The 21,055-nt window shown below is 56.4% G+C and overlaps 1 protein-coding gene across 3 annotated transcripts in view; it reads left to right on the forward strand.

The window, feature by feature from the left end:
* Positions 1-1,135: 1,135 nt before the first annotated feature.
* Positions 1,136-21,055, forward strand: part of AGO2 (argonaute RISC catalytic component 2) — an 81,192-nt gene continuing 61,272 nt past the window's right edge. Inside the window, exons 1-2 of one of the 3 annotated variants that reach the window (XM_049633443.1) lie at positions 1,136-5,661; positions 20,850-21,045. In XM_049633443.1, the coding sequence (XP_049489400.1) occupies positions 5,586-5,661; positions 20,850-21,045 (272 nt within the window). In that variant the 5' untranslated portion in view covers positions 1,136-5,585. Of the gene's footprint in view, positions 5,662-19,623; positions 19,740-20,849; positions 21,046-21,055 lie in introns of those variants that run through there. The other 2 variants (XM_049633446.1, XM_049633445.1) reach the window with 2 other exon arrangements.

A 21,055-nucleotide genomic window follows, 5' to 3' on the forward strand; every position in this document is an offset into this window, starting at 1 on the left:
GGGGGGATCCTCCTGACTTGGGGAGGGGCAGTGGTGCTGGGAGGAAGGGACTGGGAGGCTCCCAGTGTGGCCAACTCAGAGGGGCCGGGAGAGGGGAGGGCCGGCGAGCGGGCCAGCAGGCGTGAGGGAGGGCGGGAGTTGACGTGGGACACATTTGAGTCTGCGCGGTGTGCTGGACGGGCAGCTGGAGCCCTGAGAGGTGCCCGGGGGCATGTGGACCGGAGAGGCCTCCAGCGGTGCTCAGGGTGTAGAGGGTGCTGGTGGATGAAGGGGCAGAGCTGGGGAGCGGGGGTCCAGGGCTGAGAGGCGAGGAGTCACGAGGAGCTGGCCCGCTCGTTGTCAGGTGTGGCCCACGGCACTGCCGGGCCGAGGTTTGACCGTGTGACGCGACGACCCTGGGAGAGCGCTTCGTGCGCGTGGTGGGGGCCCCGCCCGGCTGCAGAGCTGGGGGAGAGTTAGGAGTCAACGCAACCAGTGGCTCGACGGCTGGGGGGCGGACAGTGGGGTCCAAAGACCGCTCCGGCCTGGAGTCTGGCGGGGCTCGCTTTTTACCCGTGAACGACTTTGTGTTAGTTCCTTACAGTGTCTTCCCGCTCGCACTCGTGGGTTCAGAGTTGCTTGTTTGGGTGCTTCGGGATGTTACTTCTCTTTCTTGGGGACGCCGCACCCTTGGCGTTCGCTTTTGTCTAATCAGAGCTGCTTTATAGCTGATGTGCGATTTCCTCTCCAGGGTCTTAGAAGGTCTTTTCTCTGTCTCTGTCTCGTTTTGTTGAAGATGGGAACAGCCTGACTGAGAGGGGAGAGTCACAGCAGAGAGGGGGAGGGGTGGCTGGAGCCTTGTCCCCGATTCCACCCTGGTCTGCAGGCAGAGGGCTGGGCCCGGCAAGGACACCATAGTTCTTCGCCCCCGACAGATGCTCCCGGAGGTGTGGGCCTGGGACAGCTCTATTCTTTTCTCTTCTCTTTTCTTTTCTTTTCCCTTCTCTTCCCTTCTCTTCTCTTCTCTTCTCTTCTCTTCCTTCTCTTCTCTTCTCTTCTCTTCTCTTTTCTCTTTCCTTTTCACTTTCCTTTCCTTTTTTTTCCTCTTCTCTTTTTTCTTTAGTGCTTATTTATTTTGAGAGAGAGAGAGAGAAAACACAAGGGAAGGGCAGAGAGAGCTAGGGAGAGAGAGTTCCAAGCAGACTCCACACGGTCAGCACAGAGCCTGATGTGGGGCTGAATCCCCTGAACAGCAAGATCATGACCTGAGCTGAAGTCAAGAGTCAGAGGCCCAACCTGCTGAGTCCCCCAGGTGCCCAGGACCCTCTTCTGATGGCTGTTACACCCTCCCTCCATGAAGCCAGTGAGTCCGAAGCTGAGGGAGGGGGCGGGAGGGACGTGCTGGACATTTGGCCACGGCCGGGCAGGCTGCCGGAACACCCGGAGGGTCACGGGAGGCCGGCAGCCTCTAAGGCAACATGGGACCAATCAGCAGCAGGGTGTTTTTGTCATACTTGGGGCCCGGGTTCAGACCGGCCTTGCATCAACCCTGGATCCCAGGGGAACCGCTTGTGCTCAGCTCACCGACCAACATCTCCTTTTGTTTTCTTTCTGCCCTTAGACATGTTCCCTTCCTGTGAGCCCCGCAGGGCATCAGAAAGCCCATTTCTTCTGGGGGCTTCGCAGCCACATGCCCCTTCCATGTGCTGAGCTGTCTGCTAGTTTCCTCCACATCCTTGAGTGGGGACATGATTGCCAGAAGACTCCCCAGTGAGCCTTCCTCCACAACATACGTATTTAAGGTGTCCTCGTGCAGCCTTCTTTCTTTACTTTATTTTTTATTTTTTTCATTGCTTTATTTATTTTTGAGGGAGAGAGAATGAGAGAGCAAGCAGGGGAGGGGCAGAGAGAGGGAGGCTCCACACCGACAGCAGCAAGCAGGGTGCAGCGCTTGAACTTCTGAACTGAGCCGTGAGATCGTGACCTGAGCCCAAGTCGTCGGAGGCTCAACCGACTGAGCCACCCAGGCGCTCCTGTCCTGTGGCCTTCTTTATCGTAACAGGACTGGCTGGCAGCTGGACATCTGAACAGTCCGTACTGAATTGGGGGCCCTCGTAGGGAACAGCACTGCGACCAGGAAGATCTGGTCGGTGGGCCTGTAAAACATGTGGTGTTTGCTCTGGTTGCTGTGGGAAGAGCCCCCCCAGACCGAGTGGTGCAAAGCCGCAGCTGTTGTGCTCATGGATTCTCTGGGTCAGAAATTGGCACCGGGCCCAGGGGCGGTGTGCTTTCTCTGCCCCGTCAAGCCTCATCCGGGAGGCAGCGGAGTGGCTCAGGGCTGGGACCATCTGGACACCTCTCCACTCGCAGGTCTGGCACCCGGGCTGGGTTGACACCAAGGCTGGTTTCAGCAGAGCCTGCTGGCCAGGGCGCCCACATGGCCTTTCTGTGTGGCTCGGGCTGAGTTCTTCGAGGAAGTATCTGGAAATCAGACATTCCCAGGGAGCAGAGCGGTTGCTGCGTGGCCTCTTCTTATCCAGCCTCACAAATCCCCGGCATCATTTCCCTTTCTCCCCTGCTCTGCGGGTCGAAGCTGTCACCAGTCTGCCCAGACTCAAGGGGAGGGGATGTGGCCCCCAGCTCTCGATGTCAAAAGGAATTGGGTTGCTTTAAGACTGCCTCCGTGTTGTCCTTCCAAAACAGTTAGGACCTATTTCGGGTTGAGAAGCAGAGTCTGACGACCGGCTCTGTGGTTCAGGACGGCCATCAGGTGCCCGGTTGTCGTTCGTGACCGTGCTCTTGCATGAGGGCTATCAGCTAACTGCCGTCACACGTTATGGCAGCTGGGAGCTCCTGGCCCTTCCAGATCCTTCCAAACCATCCTGATCCAGCCAGAGAGCCAGAGGAGGCATGGAGGCTTCCCGGGAAGAGTCCAGACTTTGGAAACAGAGACGCCGGAGTCCGGGTCCCAGCTCTGCGACTGTGCGACCTCAGGCAAGTCAGTTCACCTTGTCCGTCTCTGTCTCTTCTGCAAGATGGCGACACTCCCTACCTTAGCAGAAGTGTTTTGAACCTCACGAAAGGTGAGGTGCCATTTGTCCGGGCACCTGGCACTCAGATTATAGTAACCGGAAGGCGTTGCAGGGAATGGCCTTAGTAGTTCAGCGATATCATTAATGAGAGTCACACGTCGCACCTTCTCGTAGGATCCTGATAGGGAATAACCACCCAGAATCTGGCTCCCTTTTTTCGTGAACAGTGCACATTTCTTGGATCTTTAAGCCCCCCGTGATGCTGACTTATCAGCGTGCTGCAGGGGTTTGAAGAGAGAACATGCGTTAACATGAGGCCAGATGGCTGAGCCTATCACTGAGTGCAAGACTAATTACTTGAAGTATCTTTCAAGCAGATCCTAGCCTGGTCCCTCCTTTGTACCTGCGGTTTTTGTTGTTTCTAAATGGCATCTTTGTAAAAGTCATTTTCCTAATCAGGAGCTGCTCAGGTAGAAGGAGGCAGTGGATATTTAGAATCTTGTTTTCAGCAAGCTTGACGAATTCTTTCAGTTCTCACGGTTGTCTGTGGTTCCGCCGTAGTTTGATGTAGGTGACTGTGCCTCCACGTGGCACTTTCGCGGTTTTGTTTCCAGTCGTGTTGGTTGTTTCTTTTTCTTTTGTTTCTGCACTTGGTAAAACCTGTCGAAGTGGTGATTTCAGGCCTCGTTGTTTGGTTCTGACCTCAGGAGACACCCTTCTGATACTTCTTTTGCGGGAGTGAGTGATGTTTTCAGGAGGTTTTCATTGGGTAACTTACTAGGTCCAAGAAGTCCCTTCTGAGTGGCCACGGGCTTTTGCCTGTCTTGTTTGTTTTTGCTTTGTGAATCACGAGAAGGTCCTGATTTCCGGACGACGTAAGGGACGTGTGTATGTGTGCCACACGACCAGTGCCAAAATGGGTTTAGACGCGCGGGGCGCTCCGAGGCGTGCGTGCGTGCGTGCATTAACTGTCTCGGCTAGAGGGCCGCCGGGACCTCAGAGGTAGTGTGAAGTCAGGTCCCTGTGAGGGCCGGGCCGTCTCTCCAGGTGTTGAGAGCAGATGCACCGCCCTGGCCGGCCACATGGCTTCACGAGGGGGGGGGGGGGGCGACGCGAGTGAGACTTGGGGTGTGTGGGAGGACACGCGTGACCCCCAAACCCCTGAAGTCCCGGGTAGATCGGGCGTTGGCATCGGCAGGCTGCACGCGTGACAGAGGTGTGACAAAGCGGGGCGTAAGTTGGAGAACGTGGCGAGTTACTATGTTGCTGTAGTTGGACGCACTGAACAGGAGCAGCCGGACAGAGACGCAGTCAGTGGGTCCGCAGTCCGCAGGTCCTGTGAACCTGCGGCATCTGAAAGAGTGTCCTGTCGGGTGGCAGGGGCTCTGGGTGGCTCTGGGCACCGCAGGGTCTCCAGGAGAGAGACGTCTGCTGTGGCTGGTTTCCAGGGGCCGAGACGAGGAGCGGGACGGGCTGGGGAGGGAGTGGGCGTGCGGAAGCCAGGTCAGGGACGCCCTGTGGCTCACGGAGTGGCCCGTGTGCAGAGGGCACAGGGTCGCTGAGGGTCGTGCCGCACGGTGGGCACTCATCCGAGCGGGGAGATGGAGTGTTCTCCTGGGGCGGCTGTCAGGCCTGGCAGGGAATGGGGAGGGAGCCGGGACTGTCATGGATAGAATTTAGCAAAGCGATTGGCTTCAACAGAAAGAAATGTAAGCTCATGCCTGCTCGCTCAGGATTGAAGTCATTTGGACTTCTAGGCTGGCAGCGGCTTAGAAAGAGCCCTTCTCCAGTAACTGAGCCCAAACCAGCGGGTCCCGCTGCGTCCTGCTGGCCTGGTCTAAGACACCTCCTCCTCTTCCTCCTCCTTTCACTTATTTGAGAGAGAGAGCAAGAAGGAGAGGGAGAGAGAGAGTCTCAAATAGACTCCTTGCTGTCAGTACGGAGCCCGATGCGGAGCTCGAACGCATGAACCTTGAAATCACGACCTGAGCCGAAATGAAGGGCCAGGCGCTCGGCCGACTGAGCCCCCCAGGGTCCCCATCTAAGATACTTCTTTTGGGTGTGATGGCTTCAAAATGCCTGACAAAGCCCCTGACTTTGTCCTCCGTAAGGGCCATGGGGACTGTTGTGTGTGTGTCCCCTTCCCGCCTGTGTTGCCACATTAAGTGGCCGAGCTGCTTTGTGGGGCCGTCAGCCCTCCGGGGCATCTGGCCTCAGTCCCGCTCGTCCTTTTCCGTCTGTGTTGGACCACGTAGAGTAACTGATACGGCAGTGGACAGCCACCTTGCAGCCTGGGCACCCAGGGTCACCCGTCAGTTCCCCAGTCGGGCCGATGACGCAGAGCCTTGGTTCTGAGTGACACGGGTTGTGTGTTAGCCGAGGAGGGAGAGATGATGGGTTTCGCCGCCTAGCCGGTAAAAATAGACACTTATTCTTTCCACGGCAGGCGGAAAGCGAAGACTTCACTCAGTAGCCCCGTGGGACAGAACTGAAATTGTGGTTTCTTTCGTTTTTGATACCATTCTTCTCTTCCTGATTCCTTGTCTGTTAAAATTCATCAGGCCTCACGAGCTGATGGTGATGGATCAGGACCCGTGGATTCGCGTTAGCTACACACCCGCCTGTGCGTTGTGCTTCGTCCGTTACCCAGGTTAGGGCTTGAAGTCAGGAGCGCGTCCCACGGAAAGAGCCTTGGCTCACGCAGCTGGTGGGTGGCCGTGCCTTCCTTCCAGAAGGGCAGACAGGAGGCAGCCAGACCTGTTCCCGGCCGCTCCCAGTGAGAAGGTCACGTTGCAGCACACCCAGTCCACGACTGCCACGTGAACGGCACGTCTGCAGAAGGTGCTTGCCCTCAGGCGAGATGTGCTCCCAATGTGTATGTTTTCTTTTCCATTAAAAAGTGAATAAAACGTTGGTGGCTACCTGCATTTGGCGGTCACGGCTCTAGCTGGACTGCGGGGCTGTCGGTGCGGGCAGCACCCCTGCACGCGTGCAGATGCCACGCTCCCCGAACCGGGCTGTGGCATCGGAAGGGGCCGTGTGTGCTCGGCATTGGCACCCCCGCTTGTGCCTGCTGCAAAGGGTGGACGTGAGCGAGATGGTTTCTTGCCACCTCAGAAACTCACTCAACCCTGTAACCTGAAGGGAGGAAGGAGGAGGAGGGGGGAGGCGTGTGGGGCACGGTTATAAATGGGCAGAAATCGGTCCCCTACTTTTTTTCCCTTGGGTGCACTTTCAGTATGAGTTCGCTTTATCTGGGATATAGAACCCAAATTGTGGCTTTAATCTTGGACTTGAAATAGGGACGTGCGGGCTTACCTCCGTGTGGCAGGTCCCCGGGCACTGGCAGGTGCCAGGGGGCTCCCCGGGACAACCTCGTGGCTGCACGTGGGGGGCCCTGCGGGTGGCCTGGTGGCCGCCCATCTTCTAGATGACGGGGCGTCTCCTCCAAGCTGGGCCCCTCCTGTCTACATCTGTGTGGCTGTGGATGAGGGGCCTCAGATATACGTGGGAATCCTAACACACCCACCTCATATCCTGGATTGGGCAACTTTTTTTTTTTAATTTTTTTTTTAACGTTGATTCATTTTTGAGAGACAGAGAGAGACAGAGCATGAGCGGGGAAGGGACAGAGGGAGGGAGACACAGAATCCAAAGCAGGCTCCAGGGCTCTGAGCTGTCAGCACAGAGCCCCACGTGGGGCTCGAACCCACGAACTGCGAGATCATGACCTGAGCTGAAGTCGGAGGCTGGACCGACCAAGCCACCCAGGCGCCCCCTGGATTGGGCAACTTTTTAAAAAGATGTCTCTTAGGCGGAGTACTGGCTGTGCTTGCCACCTCTTAGTTTTTGTTGAACTTTGGAAATTGTCAGAGAAAAATAGAGTAAACACCCATTTATTCTCCTGCCAAAATTTGTTCAAAGTTGGTTTTGTAGGTGTTTAAAAAATAGCTTTCTTGGGGCGCCTGGGTGGCGCAGTCGGTTAAGCGTCCGACTTCAGCCAGGTCACGATCTCGCGGTCCGTGAGTTCGAGCCCCGCGTCGGGCTCTGGGCTGATGGCTCGGAGCCTGGAGCCTGTTTCCGACTCTGTGTCTCCCTCTCTCTCTGCCCCTCCCCCGTTCATGCTCTGTCTCTCTCTGTCCCAAAAATAAATAAAAAATGTTGGAAAAAAAAATTAAAAAAAAAAAAAAAAAATAGCTTTCTTACTGTTTTTCTAAGAGTAAATAGTCCACTTAAAAGAATCGAGGCAGAAAGCGCAGAAAGACAACTTATCACATGACCTCCCAGAAGCCACCGCTCGTGTTCACGAGCCTTCCTACCCCACAAGTGTGCGTGTGTAGACACGTGACAAATGGGACTGCCTCCAGCGCCGTTGTGGAACTCCTCCCGCTTCCCGGTATGCGGAGTAGTTGTTTGTGTGCGGTGTGAGCAGGTTACCGCAGCAGCTTATTTAACAGACTTTGTGCTGACGAAGTCCTCATCAGTCATGTGTTGGGTGGGCGTTGATGCGTTCCGGGGCGGGGATGTCTTGCTGTTGTGTGTAGGTGTTGTGTGTGCTTGAGGATAAATGCCTGCCTCCTGAGTTACTTCATCAAAGGGCACAGGATTTTAACCGATTTCTGTAACATACCTTCAAGACCAGCCAGCTTAGATGTAATCACACTGATCATTTTCCCCGGCTCTTCTAAATGCCAGGTAGGCAAAAAAAAGTTGTTTACGATTTCAATTTGCATTTTTTGAATGAGGGCTGAATATGTTTTCTGTTTGTCGGCTACTGGTGTTGCCCGTGCGCACTCTCCATGTTTTCCCGTTGGAGTTTCAAATCCTTATTAATCTATATAGACCGTCTACCCAGGTTTAAGTTTTTAGGTTTGTGAAGTTATTATGTCACAACATTTTCCGAATTTCTTGGGCAACCAGAGAAGCTTTAAAAATCCCGTGTAGTCAGACTCGTCTCTTGTGACCTGCATTTTGGTTCCAAGACAGAGAACATTCCGACTCCCGAATTATAAAGGACTAATTTAATTTAATTTTAATTTTAATTTTTTTAAGACTATTCAATTTTAAAGTAGTTCTTTGGATATCTTTGTTTCAGTTACAAATGTTGCCTATTTACAATCTGTGTCCATTTGGAGTTTGTTTTGTAATAAGATGTGAGGGAGCTCATCTTAACTTTTCCCTCAAATGTTCAGTGTTCCACCTGTCCCTTCTCTCCTGTCCCACGGTTGAAATGTCACCTTAGCCTGCCCTGAACTGTCCTCACGGTTGCTCCTGACGTGATTCTCTGCCTGCCCTCTGCTGAAGTGAGTCCCCCGGGGACAGGGACACAGCAGGTGCTCAGGGAGCGTATGGGACACGTAGCCTGAGGCTGGGCACACAGTCAGACCTCAGTTTAGTGGCAGCTGTTCCTGGGCTCTCCTGTGCCAACGGAACGAACTTGGGGGGCCTACTTTATGCACCGTTAGCCCACCCATTTCTTTTGGAAAATGTGTTTGGCTTAAACATATCCACTGTCTCAAAAGGACTTGAGGCACCTTGGCCTGGTGGCAGAACTCATGGGCTCTCATAGCAGCAGGACCTGAGCTGAGCCCAGCTTGGTCTGTCCTTACCTTCCCGGTGTCCCAGCAGCAAGCTGGGGGTCACACGTGCCTGGCCCACGGTGAGGACTAACCGGGACAGCACACGTGGTTCTTCCCAAGGAATTGCGGGAGAGCTTAAAGTAATACACACGCTAGAAGGGGTAGTTAGTCGTTTTCTGTTGGTGTGGAGAGATGTCCTTGGTAACCAGGGTGGATTCATTACTGTCACAGAGCACACAGTCGTGAACTTTCTGCTTAAGAGGATGGGAACAGAAGACCGGAGGTTAGATTCTTGTATGTTTGGGGTGATAGAAGGATTTAGGTTCTAAAACCTCGCTGGCCTGGCATTGAGTCACCCTCCGGGGTGCCCTGGTTTGTGAAGTGTGGACAACTTGTGTCCGAGAGGGGGGATGTGAGGACAGACGAGGAGGTACCTGGAGTCGCGCCCAGAGCGTAGTAGATGCTTGATAAACACAGCTTCCTTGGTTGAGATGGTGGAGACAGCTTGTGGAAGACGGAGTCATAGTCTCCACGTGGATGCTCCGTGTTTTTGCCGTAAAACACCGGCGTCGAGTTACAGATCGGTGGAGGGGTTTCTACGAAGACTGAGTGTTGACACTGAGCTATTGTTGTATTCATCTGTTCGTTCCTTCCTTCCACGGTTGCACAGAAGCCGACACAAGCCCTGCCCTGCCGATGCTCACGAGCTGGTGGGAGGGCCAGTGGCTGGCCAGAGAATCACAAAATAAGTACAGAGTCACAGCTGGTAAGCGTTACAGGGAAGCATGAGAGAGAGACACGCGGGGGGTGGTTTTCGTGTGTCCTCAGGGCTTTCGTAAAGCGCTCAGGTCGCGTGGCCGAATGTCTTGACAAGCTCTTGAAAGAACCACACGTCCACGGAGCAGGACGGCAGTGGACAGTGGCCATACCAGCCATTCGGGGGACACCTCAGCGGAAGGGGGGTGGCGATTTACGTTTGTCAAGGATTTCCTAAATTCCTGCTTGTACTTTTTACAGTATGTGTAATATTATTGGCTAAAGACAGATGGCGGGTCAGAGGGGACATCTTTGATGCAGGGGGGAAAGTTTATTAAAACAACTTTTATGGGGAAGTTTTCTTTTTACAGATCACGGGGGTGGCCTGGGGACCATTTCTCAAAGAAATAGTATTTGAAATGATGGTTGGATTTTCACAAAAGTCTATTTAAAAATCTTTTGTGGGTGAAGTTCTGGGAGTTTGCAGTGAAGATAGAGAATAACCTTGTTAGTCACTGGCATGAGGGTGGTTGGATGTTTGTTTTGTGCTTCGTCCTGAAGCTACGTGTGTGACATGTATCCTGTACGTGCTGTATTGTTCGCTAAAACGAGGTTAAAGTATTTTTAGACTGGTACTCGTTCAACCACAAAAGTCGAGCGAGGCGTTCTGGTGGCAGTCCTCCTGCCGACTCCCCTCGCCTTGCGCGCGGCCCTGGGCACCGGCCAGGACCCCACCGTCACCCAGGAACACCTGCCGTGCCCAGGGCCGAGTCCCCTCGCCCCCAGAGCGACTGGCCCCTCCCTCTCGGGGTTGCCTCTCAGGGCCACTTCTTCGTGCGTGGCCAAGAACCGGGCGACAGATTGGAATTTCCCAGAGGGTTTTTACCACGAGGGGAAGAAATGAAGAGTTACAGGAACTGTAGCCGCGTGAAGGTGACACATTTCTAGAGAAGGGCTCTGTGACTCCACGGTTGGCTGCTCTCCTCGCAGGGCCGTCCTTCCGCCACCTTGTCTGCGAGCCTGCCCGGGGTTTCGTCTGGGTTCTCCTCCCCTCATCCTCGTTCAGGGCGGGAGGCGCTGGGCACACATGCCCAAGGGAGAGGAGCGGACGGGAGCGCCTCCCTAGGGTGTGGACACATCTTCCTGCTGGAGAAAGGGAGGGCGTCACTTCCCAGGCAGGGACTCGCGGTCGGGGTCGGCGCCGGCCTTGGGGTGTCCTCTGAGCCCGCTGCCCTCTGGGCTGACGGTCACTGTCACGCCTAAGCGCCCCGGTGGGGCCAGCGGAGCCCTGAGCACGGACGCCCGGCTCCAGTGTGCTGAGAGTGCAGCCCCCCTACACAGTGACCCGGCACCCCTGCTAGGCTCCGCCCACCTCAGGGGCGTGCCCAGCCTCGCAGGTCTGGGGGCCGAGGGGAGCACCAGGGCCCGTACAGGGTGTCTGCGCGTCCCAGCTGGGCTCTTCTCGGCCGCGGTGCCTGAACCGGATGTCAGGGCACAAGCACCACCTTGTCTGGGCGTCTGGCCAGATAAAAACACATCCCTCCGGGAACTTGGGCAAGGTCTGGTTTTTTTTTTGTATTTGATCGCAGCTGGCTCCTTGGCCGCCCGGGGTCTCGCACTGCGGTTCTGCAGAGCATGTGTCCTCTTAACTTGCTCTCCAGCTGACAGGAGCAGATGTTCCTTTCTGCATTCTTGGTGCTCCGTTCTGAGAATGCCTCCGTTCGTTTCACCGGAAAGGCTACTGTGACTGTGTGTAATGCAGCTCCATCGGCTTGGGCGGCCGTAAGCGAGACCCGCCTGTGTAGGCAACAGGTGAATTCGCCAAGTGGCAGCCGTGCGTGCTGGGTGCAGCAGGAGAGGGCTGGTCTGACAGCATCCGCGTTGCGGTCTGTGTCCCGGCCGGTGTCAGAACCCGTCCTTTTCTAGCCTGTGGGGAAAGCAAGGTGTGCGGGAGACCCCCCCGGCCCTGGGTGGTGGTGTGGCCCTTCTCGGCCACCGCCTGGCTGGGACCCTGACAAGTCCCTCTTCCCTCCTCAAGAGATGTCCAAAAGCGTGAGGGAGCTGATGTCCGTGCCCGGCTTGGCCCACGTTGTGGCACGGACGGGCTGGATGGCCTTGAGCTATTTTTGTCACTTTCTTTTGCCTTCATGGTTTCTGGCCGATGCCCATACCACGCACACAGAATTCTAAAAGGAAAATAGAGGCTATGGGACGCTGATACTCATGCTCACTTCGAGGTTCTGGGAAGAGCTATACGGTAGCCTTATGGCATTTGGTGGCAAATCTTCAAATACCCCAGTCCCACTGAGACCCGGGTGCTGGGCGGCCGGGCTCCCTCCAGTGCCCTGTGCCAGCCCCGTGGCAAGTACAGATGGAGGTACAGTGGTTCGCTTGCCAGCAACCAAAGCTGCTTAATTGAAGAGCCAGACTCCGCATTTATTTAGCGATTCTGTGATGTAGATTTTTCTTGAGGAACATTTAAGTCACCCAGGAGCCAAGGGTCACGTAGGTCTTTTTGTTTCTGAACGTCCTGGACTCCTAATAAGATGTAGTGGAGGGAACGCCGCCTGCGGGGGGGCGGGGGGGGGGCAGGAAGTCTCAGCCCCCCTCTCAGTGTTCTTTCTCCCCCCCCCCACCCCCACCCCCAGGCAGAGCCCCCAGACCCGCCTGGAGCCTGGCTCGAGGTCCGTGACTCAGAGCAGGTTGGGGAAGGAAGGGTGACTGACTCTCCTTGGTTTCCACGGTGACTCCTGGCCCCAAATTCTGCTATTTATTATGTGTCATCTGTGGTCGGGGCTGTTGCTCTTGGCCTGATGGCTTGAGCTGGTGCCCCACTGCAGGCAGGCGGTGGGGGTGGGGGCGCAGCCACGTGGGCCTGCGTGTGCCCGCGTGTGCCCGCGTGGGCCCAGGCCTAATGGGTCACGCAGGGATTTTGAAAATTCCGTTCCACCTGCTTAGGGATTTAGAAAACAGCAGAAACGAAGGGCTTCTCCGAACAGCCATGCCTGTCTGCTGCTTGCCTTCCGTGCTGGTCACCAGACGGACTTGCCAGGGACAGCGGCCTCCCCCGAGCTGACTCCTGAGCCCGCGTGTAGCTCGGGCCTTGGGACACAGATTGGCCTCACGTCGTAAACACGAGGCTGTGCCGCGAGGCCGCAGCGGGACGTGTGCCTTCCGAGGCCCGACTCCGAGCCCCTGCCTGGTAGGCGGCCTGCGTGACGGGCCTGGGGAGCCGGCATGGCAGCCAGTGAGCCGTGAGCCCACGTCCCGTCAGGGACAGACGCTCTGGGGCAGCCTCGAGACAGCCCCGTTCTGAGGCCTGCAGGGCGTGGTGCTGTCCGCAGACCCACCCGCCCTCCGCAGGGCCACAGACACGGGGAGGAACCGAGACATCGGTTCCTCCGCTTCCAGATGAGGCTGTGCCGTCCCCTGACAGCGGGCGGTTCTCAGGCATGCGGGGTCACGAACCCCTTTGTCAGTCTAGTGAAGGCGATGGGCGGATCCCTTACCAGAATCCTGTTTTTCAAGGCACAGAACAAAATGTGTAGGATGACCAGGAAAGCCGGTCATGTCGGGATACAGTCATCAGAATATGACAGCAAATGTTACCACGTTTTGTAACCGGTCCACCAGCGGGCCTCATAAATCTCATGATGTTGAGGTAGCCGTGAATTCAGACTTGCTCTGTGGTGTCTGTAACAGCCGCCACATGATGTGAGGGTCCCGGTGTCTCCACGTGTCCATGTTCATAATGGAAAGAAGCGCTACGTGTCACTTGCTCCGTCCCCGTTCACAGACCCTCTGAGCTGGCTGCGTGGATCCCTGGCTGGGAGCTCCTGGCGATGTGTCCTGGAAGGGCCCTCGGCATGGTGGGGAGCCCAGGACGCCCCCAAGGCCTGGTTTGCTGTGTGCGGGCTCAGGAGGCACACGTCCCCAGCTGAGCCTTGAAGTGATGGCGTGCCAGTGGTCAGGGGGCCTCTGACCTGCTGGGCAGGGTAGCAGGGAGGGCGGAGATGAGGGACGGCGGCAGGTGGCAGGGTGGGGCTCCGCAGCAGCACTGGGAGGGGAGCACTGCAGGCTCGCGTCCTATAGATCTTGAGGCCCAGAATCTGGGCTTAGGCCCTGGTTCTGTTCTGTCTCTGCCTGCCTGCCTGTCTGTCTGTCTGTCTGTCTCTCCCCCCACCACCGCCTCCGGGTTGCTGCCTGCAGCCTAGGGTCAGATTGAGGAGATGAATTGGTCAGCGAGTCCATTGTTCTCGAGGCTGGGAGCCTGGAGGGGTGAAGGTGGGCTGTGTTTTCAGTGTGTAGGGAGAAGGGTGGGCCAGGAGGGCGCAGGGAGAAGGCGGATGCGGTGGGAGCCACATGGCTCAAGCTGTGGAGGGTGGCCCGCCTGTGCACTGAGCCCTCCCGCTGGCCCCTGCTTCCTCTCGAGGATGTAGGGAGAGATGTTTCTACGTGGGTCGTCAGCACAGCATTTCATTTTTAAAGTGAAAATTTGGAAACCACTGAAATGCATCCGCAGGAGATGGCTCAGTGAGTAATGTGGTCATTAAAGATTCATTTTGGAGAATTGCATAATATGATGTTAAATGAAAGAAGCCGGTACAAGTCTGCATGATTCCGTGTTAGCACGGGTGCACATGTTGTGTCATATGGGTATGTAGAAGACTGACATTTTAACAGGACCATCTCCGGTGGCCTTTTATTTTCTCCGTGTTTTTCTGTATCTTCTGTTATAAAAACTATAGTAAATGAAAGCAGTCACCCAGTCTGTGTCTACCATTGCAGGCAAAGACACATTGGTTCAGGGGGCCGTCACCTGCAGGTGCTGCTTTAGAAGGTGCTCCGTGAGGGGCGCCTGGGTAGCTCAGTCGGTTGGGCATCTGACTTCGGCTCGGGTCGTGATCTCATGGTTCGTGGGTTCGAGCCCCGTGTCGGGCTCTGTGCTGACAGCTCGGAGCCTGGAGCCTGCTTTGGACTCTGTGTCTCCCTCTCTCTCTGCTCCTCCCCCACTCACGTTCTCTCTCTCTCTCTCTCTCTCTCTCTCTCAAAAACAAATAAACATTAAAAAAAAAATTTAGAAGGTGCTCCATGATCTCTAGCCAGGTGAAGAAGACAGGTGAGGGGTGGGGTATCCTGGGTGCCTGTCCCCCCCCTCCCCCCCCCCCAACAAGCTCTCAGTTATCTGGTCCATCCTTCATGAGGTAAGATGCGTGTGAGATTTTCTGGAAGGGAGCCACCTTCTTCCTCTCGGAGGGGCTCCTAGCTGTGCGTGAAGTTGTGCTGTGGCGCCCCGCTGGTGTGGCCGGCCGTGTCTCCTCTCCCCCAGGAGACTGAAACCTGTACCCTGCTCCTGCCACAGTGCTCATCATATAGCAAAGGGGTCAGAGTGTCTCTGGATCCTCGGTTCTGCGACCTCCCAATTCCAGGTAGGAGAGAGGAAAGGTGATTGTGTGGGTTGAAGCCTGAGCCACGGGCCTCTCGGTGGGGTTAGGGCATCACTCTCTCAGGGGCCTGAAAGATCTCCACAGCAGGCCCTGCCCCAGCCTGCCCGGAGCCCATCTGCAACACCTCCTTCTGGGCACGGCGGGCACTGGTGCCCTCCTGGCCCCTCCCCTGCGCCTGCCCGGTGCCTGGAGGTGTCGCCCCAGCCCCTGCGCTGTGAGCTGTGAGCCCAGAGCCGCTGCCCTCCTCCACCTGCCTGCTGGGAGTGCTTAGGTGGCCGCAGGCAGGGGAACCTCCCAACATTGCCCACTTGCTCCTTGAGGACCCACCTGTGACCTGGCTCCCCCCCAGGTGCTCTGTGCCCCACTTGCCTGCCTTTACTGCAGGGCTGAGAGTCTGTTACCCCTGCCACACCGAAGGTAGTGAGTTGGATATGAGCAGAGCCCTGAGAGAAAGTTCTTAGCAGTGTCGCTGCTGGTGGTTTGTCCTCATGGAGGCCTGCGCCGATAGGCCCTGAGCTGCTGGGGCGCCTCCCACCCCCACCCAGGGCACCCACCCGTTTGAGGACGTCCAGCAGACCTTCACTTGTCTCCTCTGGTCACCCCAGTTCCTTGTCCCTTGTTTCCGTCCCGTACGGAGGCGGAGGGTGGGACCAGAGCTCCACCCTGCCGAGGGGGCTGCTGGGGCCAGGGTCCCACAGCCTGATCTGGGACCCTCCTCTGACAAGTTGGTGACAGTCTGGACCCCGTGGGGCGGGTTTCTTTAGGACCACGCCGTCCCGCAGAAGCCTCGCTTCAAACGCAAGGACAAGCCAGCCTTCCATGGCTTCTGGAAAAAACACCCAAACTTCCTGGTTGCTGCGGCCCAGTTACTCATACAGGAAGTCGATTACTCATTCACTATGCTTCCCTTTCACTGATTGAGATGTGGCTCTAAGAATGGATCTTTTAAACACACGTGCTGACTTATGGGTAGCAGCTCCTCACACACTCGTGGCCCGCGTTCCCTGACGCCTTCAGGCTCTCGGGCTCCCTGCCCCCAGGACCTGCCCCGTCGGGAGTGGGGGCTGGCGGAGGAGTCGGTGACGGCCGACAGTCGCCCTCCCCCTCAACTGGGTCTCTTCCAGCTGTGACCATCCGGGGCTCCTGGGTGAGAAGGGAGGGGCTGCCCTCCCGTCCCCCCCGGATCCTGCCCCCCAGTGCGGAGGGAGCGCCGACGGTTCCCAGCAGAACTGTCTGGAGCCACGGGCGGGGGGCGCGGGCCTGGGCGTCGCCGCACAGCTTTCACGGGAAGCTGGAAGCCGGATTTCTCGGTGAAGGATGGAGAAGGATGGGGAGGGGGAGAACCTGGAAGGTCGGGAGGATGGCCTGGCCTGGCACAGGATGGCCTGGCCTGGCACGGGCTGGCCGGCTTGGCCACAGCTGGGGTGGAGGTGGGGTCTTCCTGCAGGGCCGGGTTGGGGGCCAGGTCTCTGCTGAGCGGACCCTCGGAGCCATGGCCACGCTGTGGTGGCTCCCAGATCCTCCTCCTCCTCCTCCTCCTCCTCCTCCTCCTCCTCCTTCTCCTCCTCCTCCTCCTCCTCCTCCTCCTCCTCCTCCTCCTTCTCCTCCTCCTTCTCCTCCTTCTCCTCCTTCTCCTCCTCCTCCTTCTCCTCCTCCTCCTCGGGCTCTCACTCACTCAGTGGATGTTGACGGTGGCCGTGGCTGCGGAGGCCGCGACAGGCACCGCACCTCTCCGGAGCCCCTGCTCACCAGTACCCGGCCCGGTGGGCTCGGGGTCCCCCTGGTCCCCCTGGTCCCCCTGCCCCCGCTGCTCCGCGCTGTGGCGTATCTGCAGTCAGACTCTGTTCCTGCTGCAGAACCGGCGAGGGGAAGGGGGCCGCGGGCCGGGTGTGCTTGGACAGTTCATCTCTAGGCGATACGGGAATTAATTTTCAGAGTCAGTCTGTGTCAACTGTGGTGAAGGTGCGTGTGCTGTGCAGCATTTGGCTTCCGGCAGCATTTGGTTTTCACGCTGGAACGTCACCCACCTGTTGGGGCCAAGAGCCGACCGTCCCGCGAGAGTGACCTTACCCCCGTGTGCCGTCCCGCCCCTTCCTCACGCACGGGCGCTTCTGGGCAGCGTCGCCAGCGCTGGGTCCTCTCTGGCGTTTGGTTCGTGAGTCCCGCTTGTCTTGGCGCTCCACGCTCGAGGCTGACTCTCTGTAAAGTACAAAAACGGATCTGAGATCTCTCCTAGGATTGAGGCTGGGCAGGGAGGCATAAGACTGCTGGGGCCTCGGGGCACCTGGGTGGCTCAGTCGGTTAATCGCCACACTCTGGGTTTTGGCTCAGGTCATGATCTGGCAGTTCATGGGTTCGAGCCCCACGTCAGGCTCTGCGCTGACAGCATGGGGCCTGCCTGGGATTCTCTCTCTTCCTTTCTCTGCTCCTCCCCTGCTGTGCTCGCTTTCTCTGAAAATAAATAAATAAACAGACAAAAAAATAAAGCTGCTGGGGCCTCGCCCTACTCTGCTTTGAAAACTGTTAGAGCTTTCACTTGTCATTGTATACTCCATAGTCTTCCCATGAGCTCTCAGTATTTTCATTATTAAAAGCTAGAAGCAGGGTGCCTGGGTGGCTCAGTCGGTTGAGCATCTGACTTCGGCTCAGGTCATGATCTCGTGGTTTATGGGTTCGGGCCCCACTTCGGGCTCTGTGCTGACAGCTCGGAGCCTGGAGCCTGATTCCGATTCTGTGTCTACCTCTCGGCTCCTCCCCCAGTCGTGCTCTCTCTCAAAAATAAACAAACGCGAAAAAAAATTTTAAAAGCTAGAAGCAAGGAAGAAATATCTTGTGAAGTTATATATTTCGTGAATGTGTTACCATCGCGTTTTTTTCTGCTGCTTGCATCAATACGAGTCAGTAACGCAGACCGGTGGACAGTTTTCCATGTTTTCCATGGCACATGTGTGAGGAATTCGTGCTTTGCAGGTGGGGGAAATAGGTCCAAGCAGAGAACTGGGCTCCAGGCATCTCTGTGCCAGCGGTTAGATATGAGGCAAGTAAAATCACCCGCGTCTACCGGGCCGGATGGCTGCTCGTGGCAGGAGGAAGTCTTGGCTCAGAGTTGGGCACCGCCACTCTGTTGCCGTCTGAGCCTCAGACGGCTTGACTTTTCAAAGGGAGCGCCTTCGCTCCGTGACTGTGACACACAGTTAAGTATGTGAAAGCCCCTCGTAAACTGGAGAGCCCTTCAGTGCAGATACTCTGCTTCCTGGAACGGACCCTGGGCACCAGATGCCTCTGGCTCTGTGGCTGGACATTTCCTGGGGCACAGATGTCACTTCTGTGGTTTAACTGCGCTCCTGTATTCACAAGGTTCCCCTCACTGGCTAGGCGTCCCCTGAGAGCGGGGACCGTGTGCTAGTGGGCTCTCCTCAGGGGACAGAGTTGGGCGAGAGTGGAGCCCACCCCCGGACGCGGTCAGGGTCTGTAGTGCAAAGGATCGCGTGTGAGCTGCGCTTACGAGCAGTAAACACGCCTGATCTGTCAGATGACACCCAGACACTGTCCTGGGAGGCGACACGTGGGTTATACCTGTCTCCCCGGTCCCACGCGCATTACCCAGCCCCTAGGTACGCGCGAGCGTGCTGTGGCAGGGACGGCGTGTCGTGTGCAGGTCTGTAGGTACCATTCTCTAGGGTCGTAGGTGCTCAGACAGACCTGCAGGTTTCCGGATGGTGTAACTCAGGGAGATTAATAACCTTGAAGCATGTTCATTTTCTCATCGAAAACAAGACAGAAAACAATTCGAGAACTCTGGGTTTTTCTAGGTCATAAATGCAGTAAAAACAGCTTATTTTTAGTAGCCTTCATTTGTTTCTAGTAAATGTCAGTAGGCATTGAAGTACATGGATTTTTTTTTTTATAAAGAAGATTTAAAAAAATGAAAACGTGAGCAAAAATTAAGAGTATTCCGTTATTGGAAAAATTTTTAATTGTTTTTTTTCTAAGCGGCCGTTTGAACTTTACTAACAGAATTGCTGAAAATTTGAATTGGGATGAAGTTTCTTTCTACTGTCTGTGGGAGGGCTGGGGGCAGGAGGGAACGTTCCTTGATTAAATCAATGGCTTAAATAGGAATGAAGGAGGGACGCCACCTTGATGACTTTCGTCCCTTTAATTACATATGGGTAGTGTCCTGTTGGCATTGTCTCCTTTTCTGATAATTAACGTTGCCCCATCTTTCTAGTCTCTCGTATGAAAAGAAGGAACATCAGTATACACAGCAAATACACAGTGAGTTACTACAGTGCTTTAGAAAAAAATTTTTTTTATGTTTGTTTATTTTTGAGAGAGAGACAGAGCGTGAGTGGGGGAGGGGCAGAGAGAGAAGGAGACACAGAATCTGAAGCAGGCTCCAGGCTCTGAGCTGTCAGCACAGAGCCCGACGCGGGGCTCGAACCCATGAACCGTGAGATCATGACCTTAGCCGAAGTCGGACGCTTAACCGATGGAGCCACCCAGGCGCCCCAGCTCTTCTTTTTTCCTTTTTTTTTTTTTTTTTTTGAGAGAGAGAGAGCATGAGCAGGGGAGGGGAGCAGAGGGAGAGAGAGAATCTGAAGCAAGGTCCACATTCAGCTTGGAGTCCGATTTGGGGCTCGATCCCACAATCCTGGGATCATGAGCTAAGCTGACATCAAGAGCTGGCCGCTCAACCGACTGAGCCACCCGGGCGCCCCTCCAGTGCATTTTAAGTAAAGAATTGGTTTGTGTTGAGACCCCCTCCTTTGTGGAAATGTGGCATTGGTCTGTTGCAGAGAAGGGGTGAGCTGTGGTTTCCAGGGGCGGGAGGGATCGCGCGGAAAGTGGAGTCCCCGTGTCGACCCGAACACAGCCGTCCGTCCGAAGCCGCTGGAATACCTGCTGCCACGTGGGGAGTGGTGCTTGGGGCCACGTGTGGCCGGGTGCGTGCACGCGTGTTGATGTCAGGAAGGCTCGGCTTTCTTGTCTCTCGAGATCCTAAACATCCTCCTTCCTACTTCGGTGGTCCATTGTAAGGACGCTTTCTGAGTGACTTTGGCATCCCTCCCCTTACCTGTCTGAACCCCAGCTTCCGGAGCTTGACCAGGTGTTTCTGGCCTCTTCTTGCGCACCAGGTGCTTTCAGGCCCTCGGGGAGGCAGACCGTCCTCAAGTCGCTCAGGTCCAGCTGGAGAGGCGGCTGGGATTCCCGCTCAGCGTAGCAGATTTATCCTGGAGATGTGAACAAGGCAGGCTAGAGACAGGAGAAGTAGGGAGCTGTGAAGAGTGAGGCTGGTCCTCAGGGTCGAGGCCGTCTTGGGTTGAGCGGCCAGAGACCAGGCTGAGGCCAGACCTCGCAGACGTGAGGGCTCCTGGTTGCAGCTGGGCGGCCGTGGAGGTGCTTGGACCCGTGGAGATCGGACCCTCTGGCCTGGAGGGCGGAAAGTGGTGGGGGGTTGCCTGGATGCCGAGACCCCGTTAGCAGGCTTCCCTAACTGCCCGTGGGGTGAAACGGGGCCCCGAGCAGGGGCAGAGAGGGATGGATAGAACGGATGGATTCCAGAGGAAGCAGGTAAAATGAGGACGGTTGTGTGTTCGGCTGTGCGTGCAGATCGTGTGGGAAAGGTCGTGGTAGGGGGTGGGCCACGGCCTCACTGATGGAGGCACGAACCGTGGTTTAATTGTGGATGCAGTGTCAACCGTCTGTGAGCCTATATGAGAGATGACGGGGGCTGGGGAGAGAAAACCCAACGTTCCAAGGATCCGGGCAGCGCAAGGGAGCAACAGCCTGGAAAGGGAGGACCATGGCTCGAAGGGCAGAGGGTCCCTGGAGCCTGGCAGTTAGGGCGAGGGCCAGGGGCACGAGAGTCAGGGGTTCCCAGGAAACGGGTGGACACGAGGCAGGAGGAGGCGAGGATGAGCGTATGGGGGGCACATGGGACAGCGGGGGTCCTCGAGGGCCGGGAGGGGCGGGTCACTCACAGGAGGGGCTCGCGAGCGCTCTGGGACAGCGGGTGTTTCTCTGTGTAACGGGCGTTCTCTTGGCCGTTCCAGTGCTCGCGCCTCCTGCGCCGCCACCGCCACCCATCCAAGGATATGCCTTCAAGCCTCCACCCAGACCCGACTTCGGGACCTCCGGGAGAACAATCAAGTTACAGGCCAACTTCTTTGAAATGGACATTCCAAAAATTGACATCTACCATTATGAATTGGATATCAAGCCGGAGAAATGCCCGAGGAGAGTCAACAGGTATTCCGTC

This window comes from Panthera uncia, chromosome F2 (assembly GCF_023721935.1).
Source record: "Panthera uncia isolate 11264 chromosome F2, Puncia_PCG_1.0, whole genome shotgun sequence".
NCBI lineage: Eukaryota > Metazoa > Chordata > Mammalia > Carnivora > Felidae > Panthera > Panthera uncia.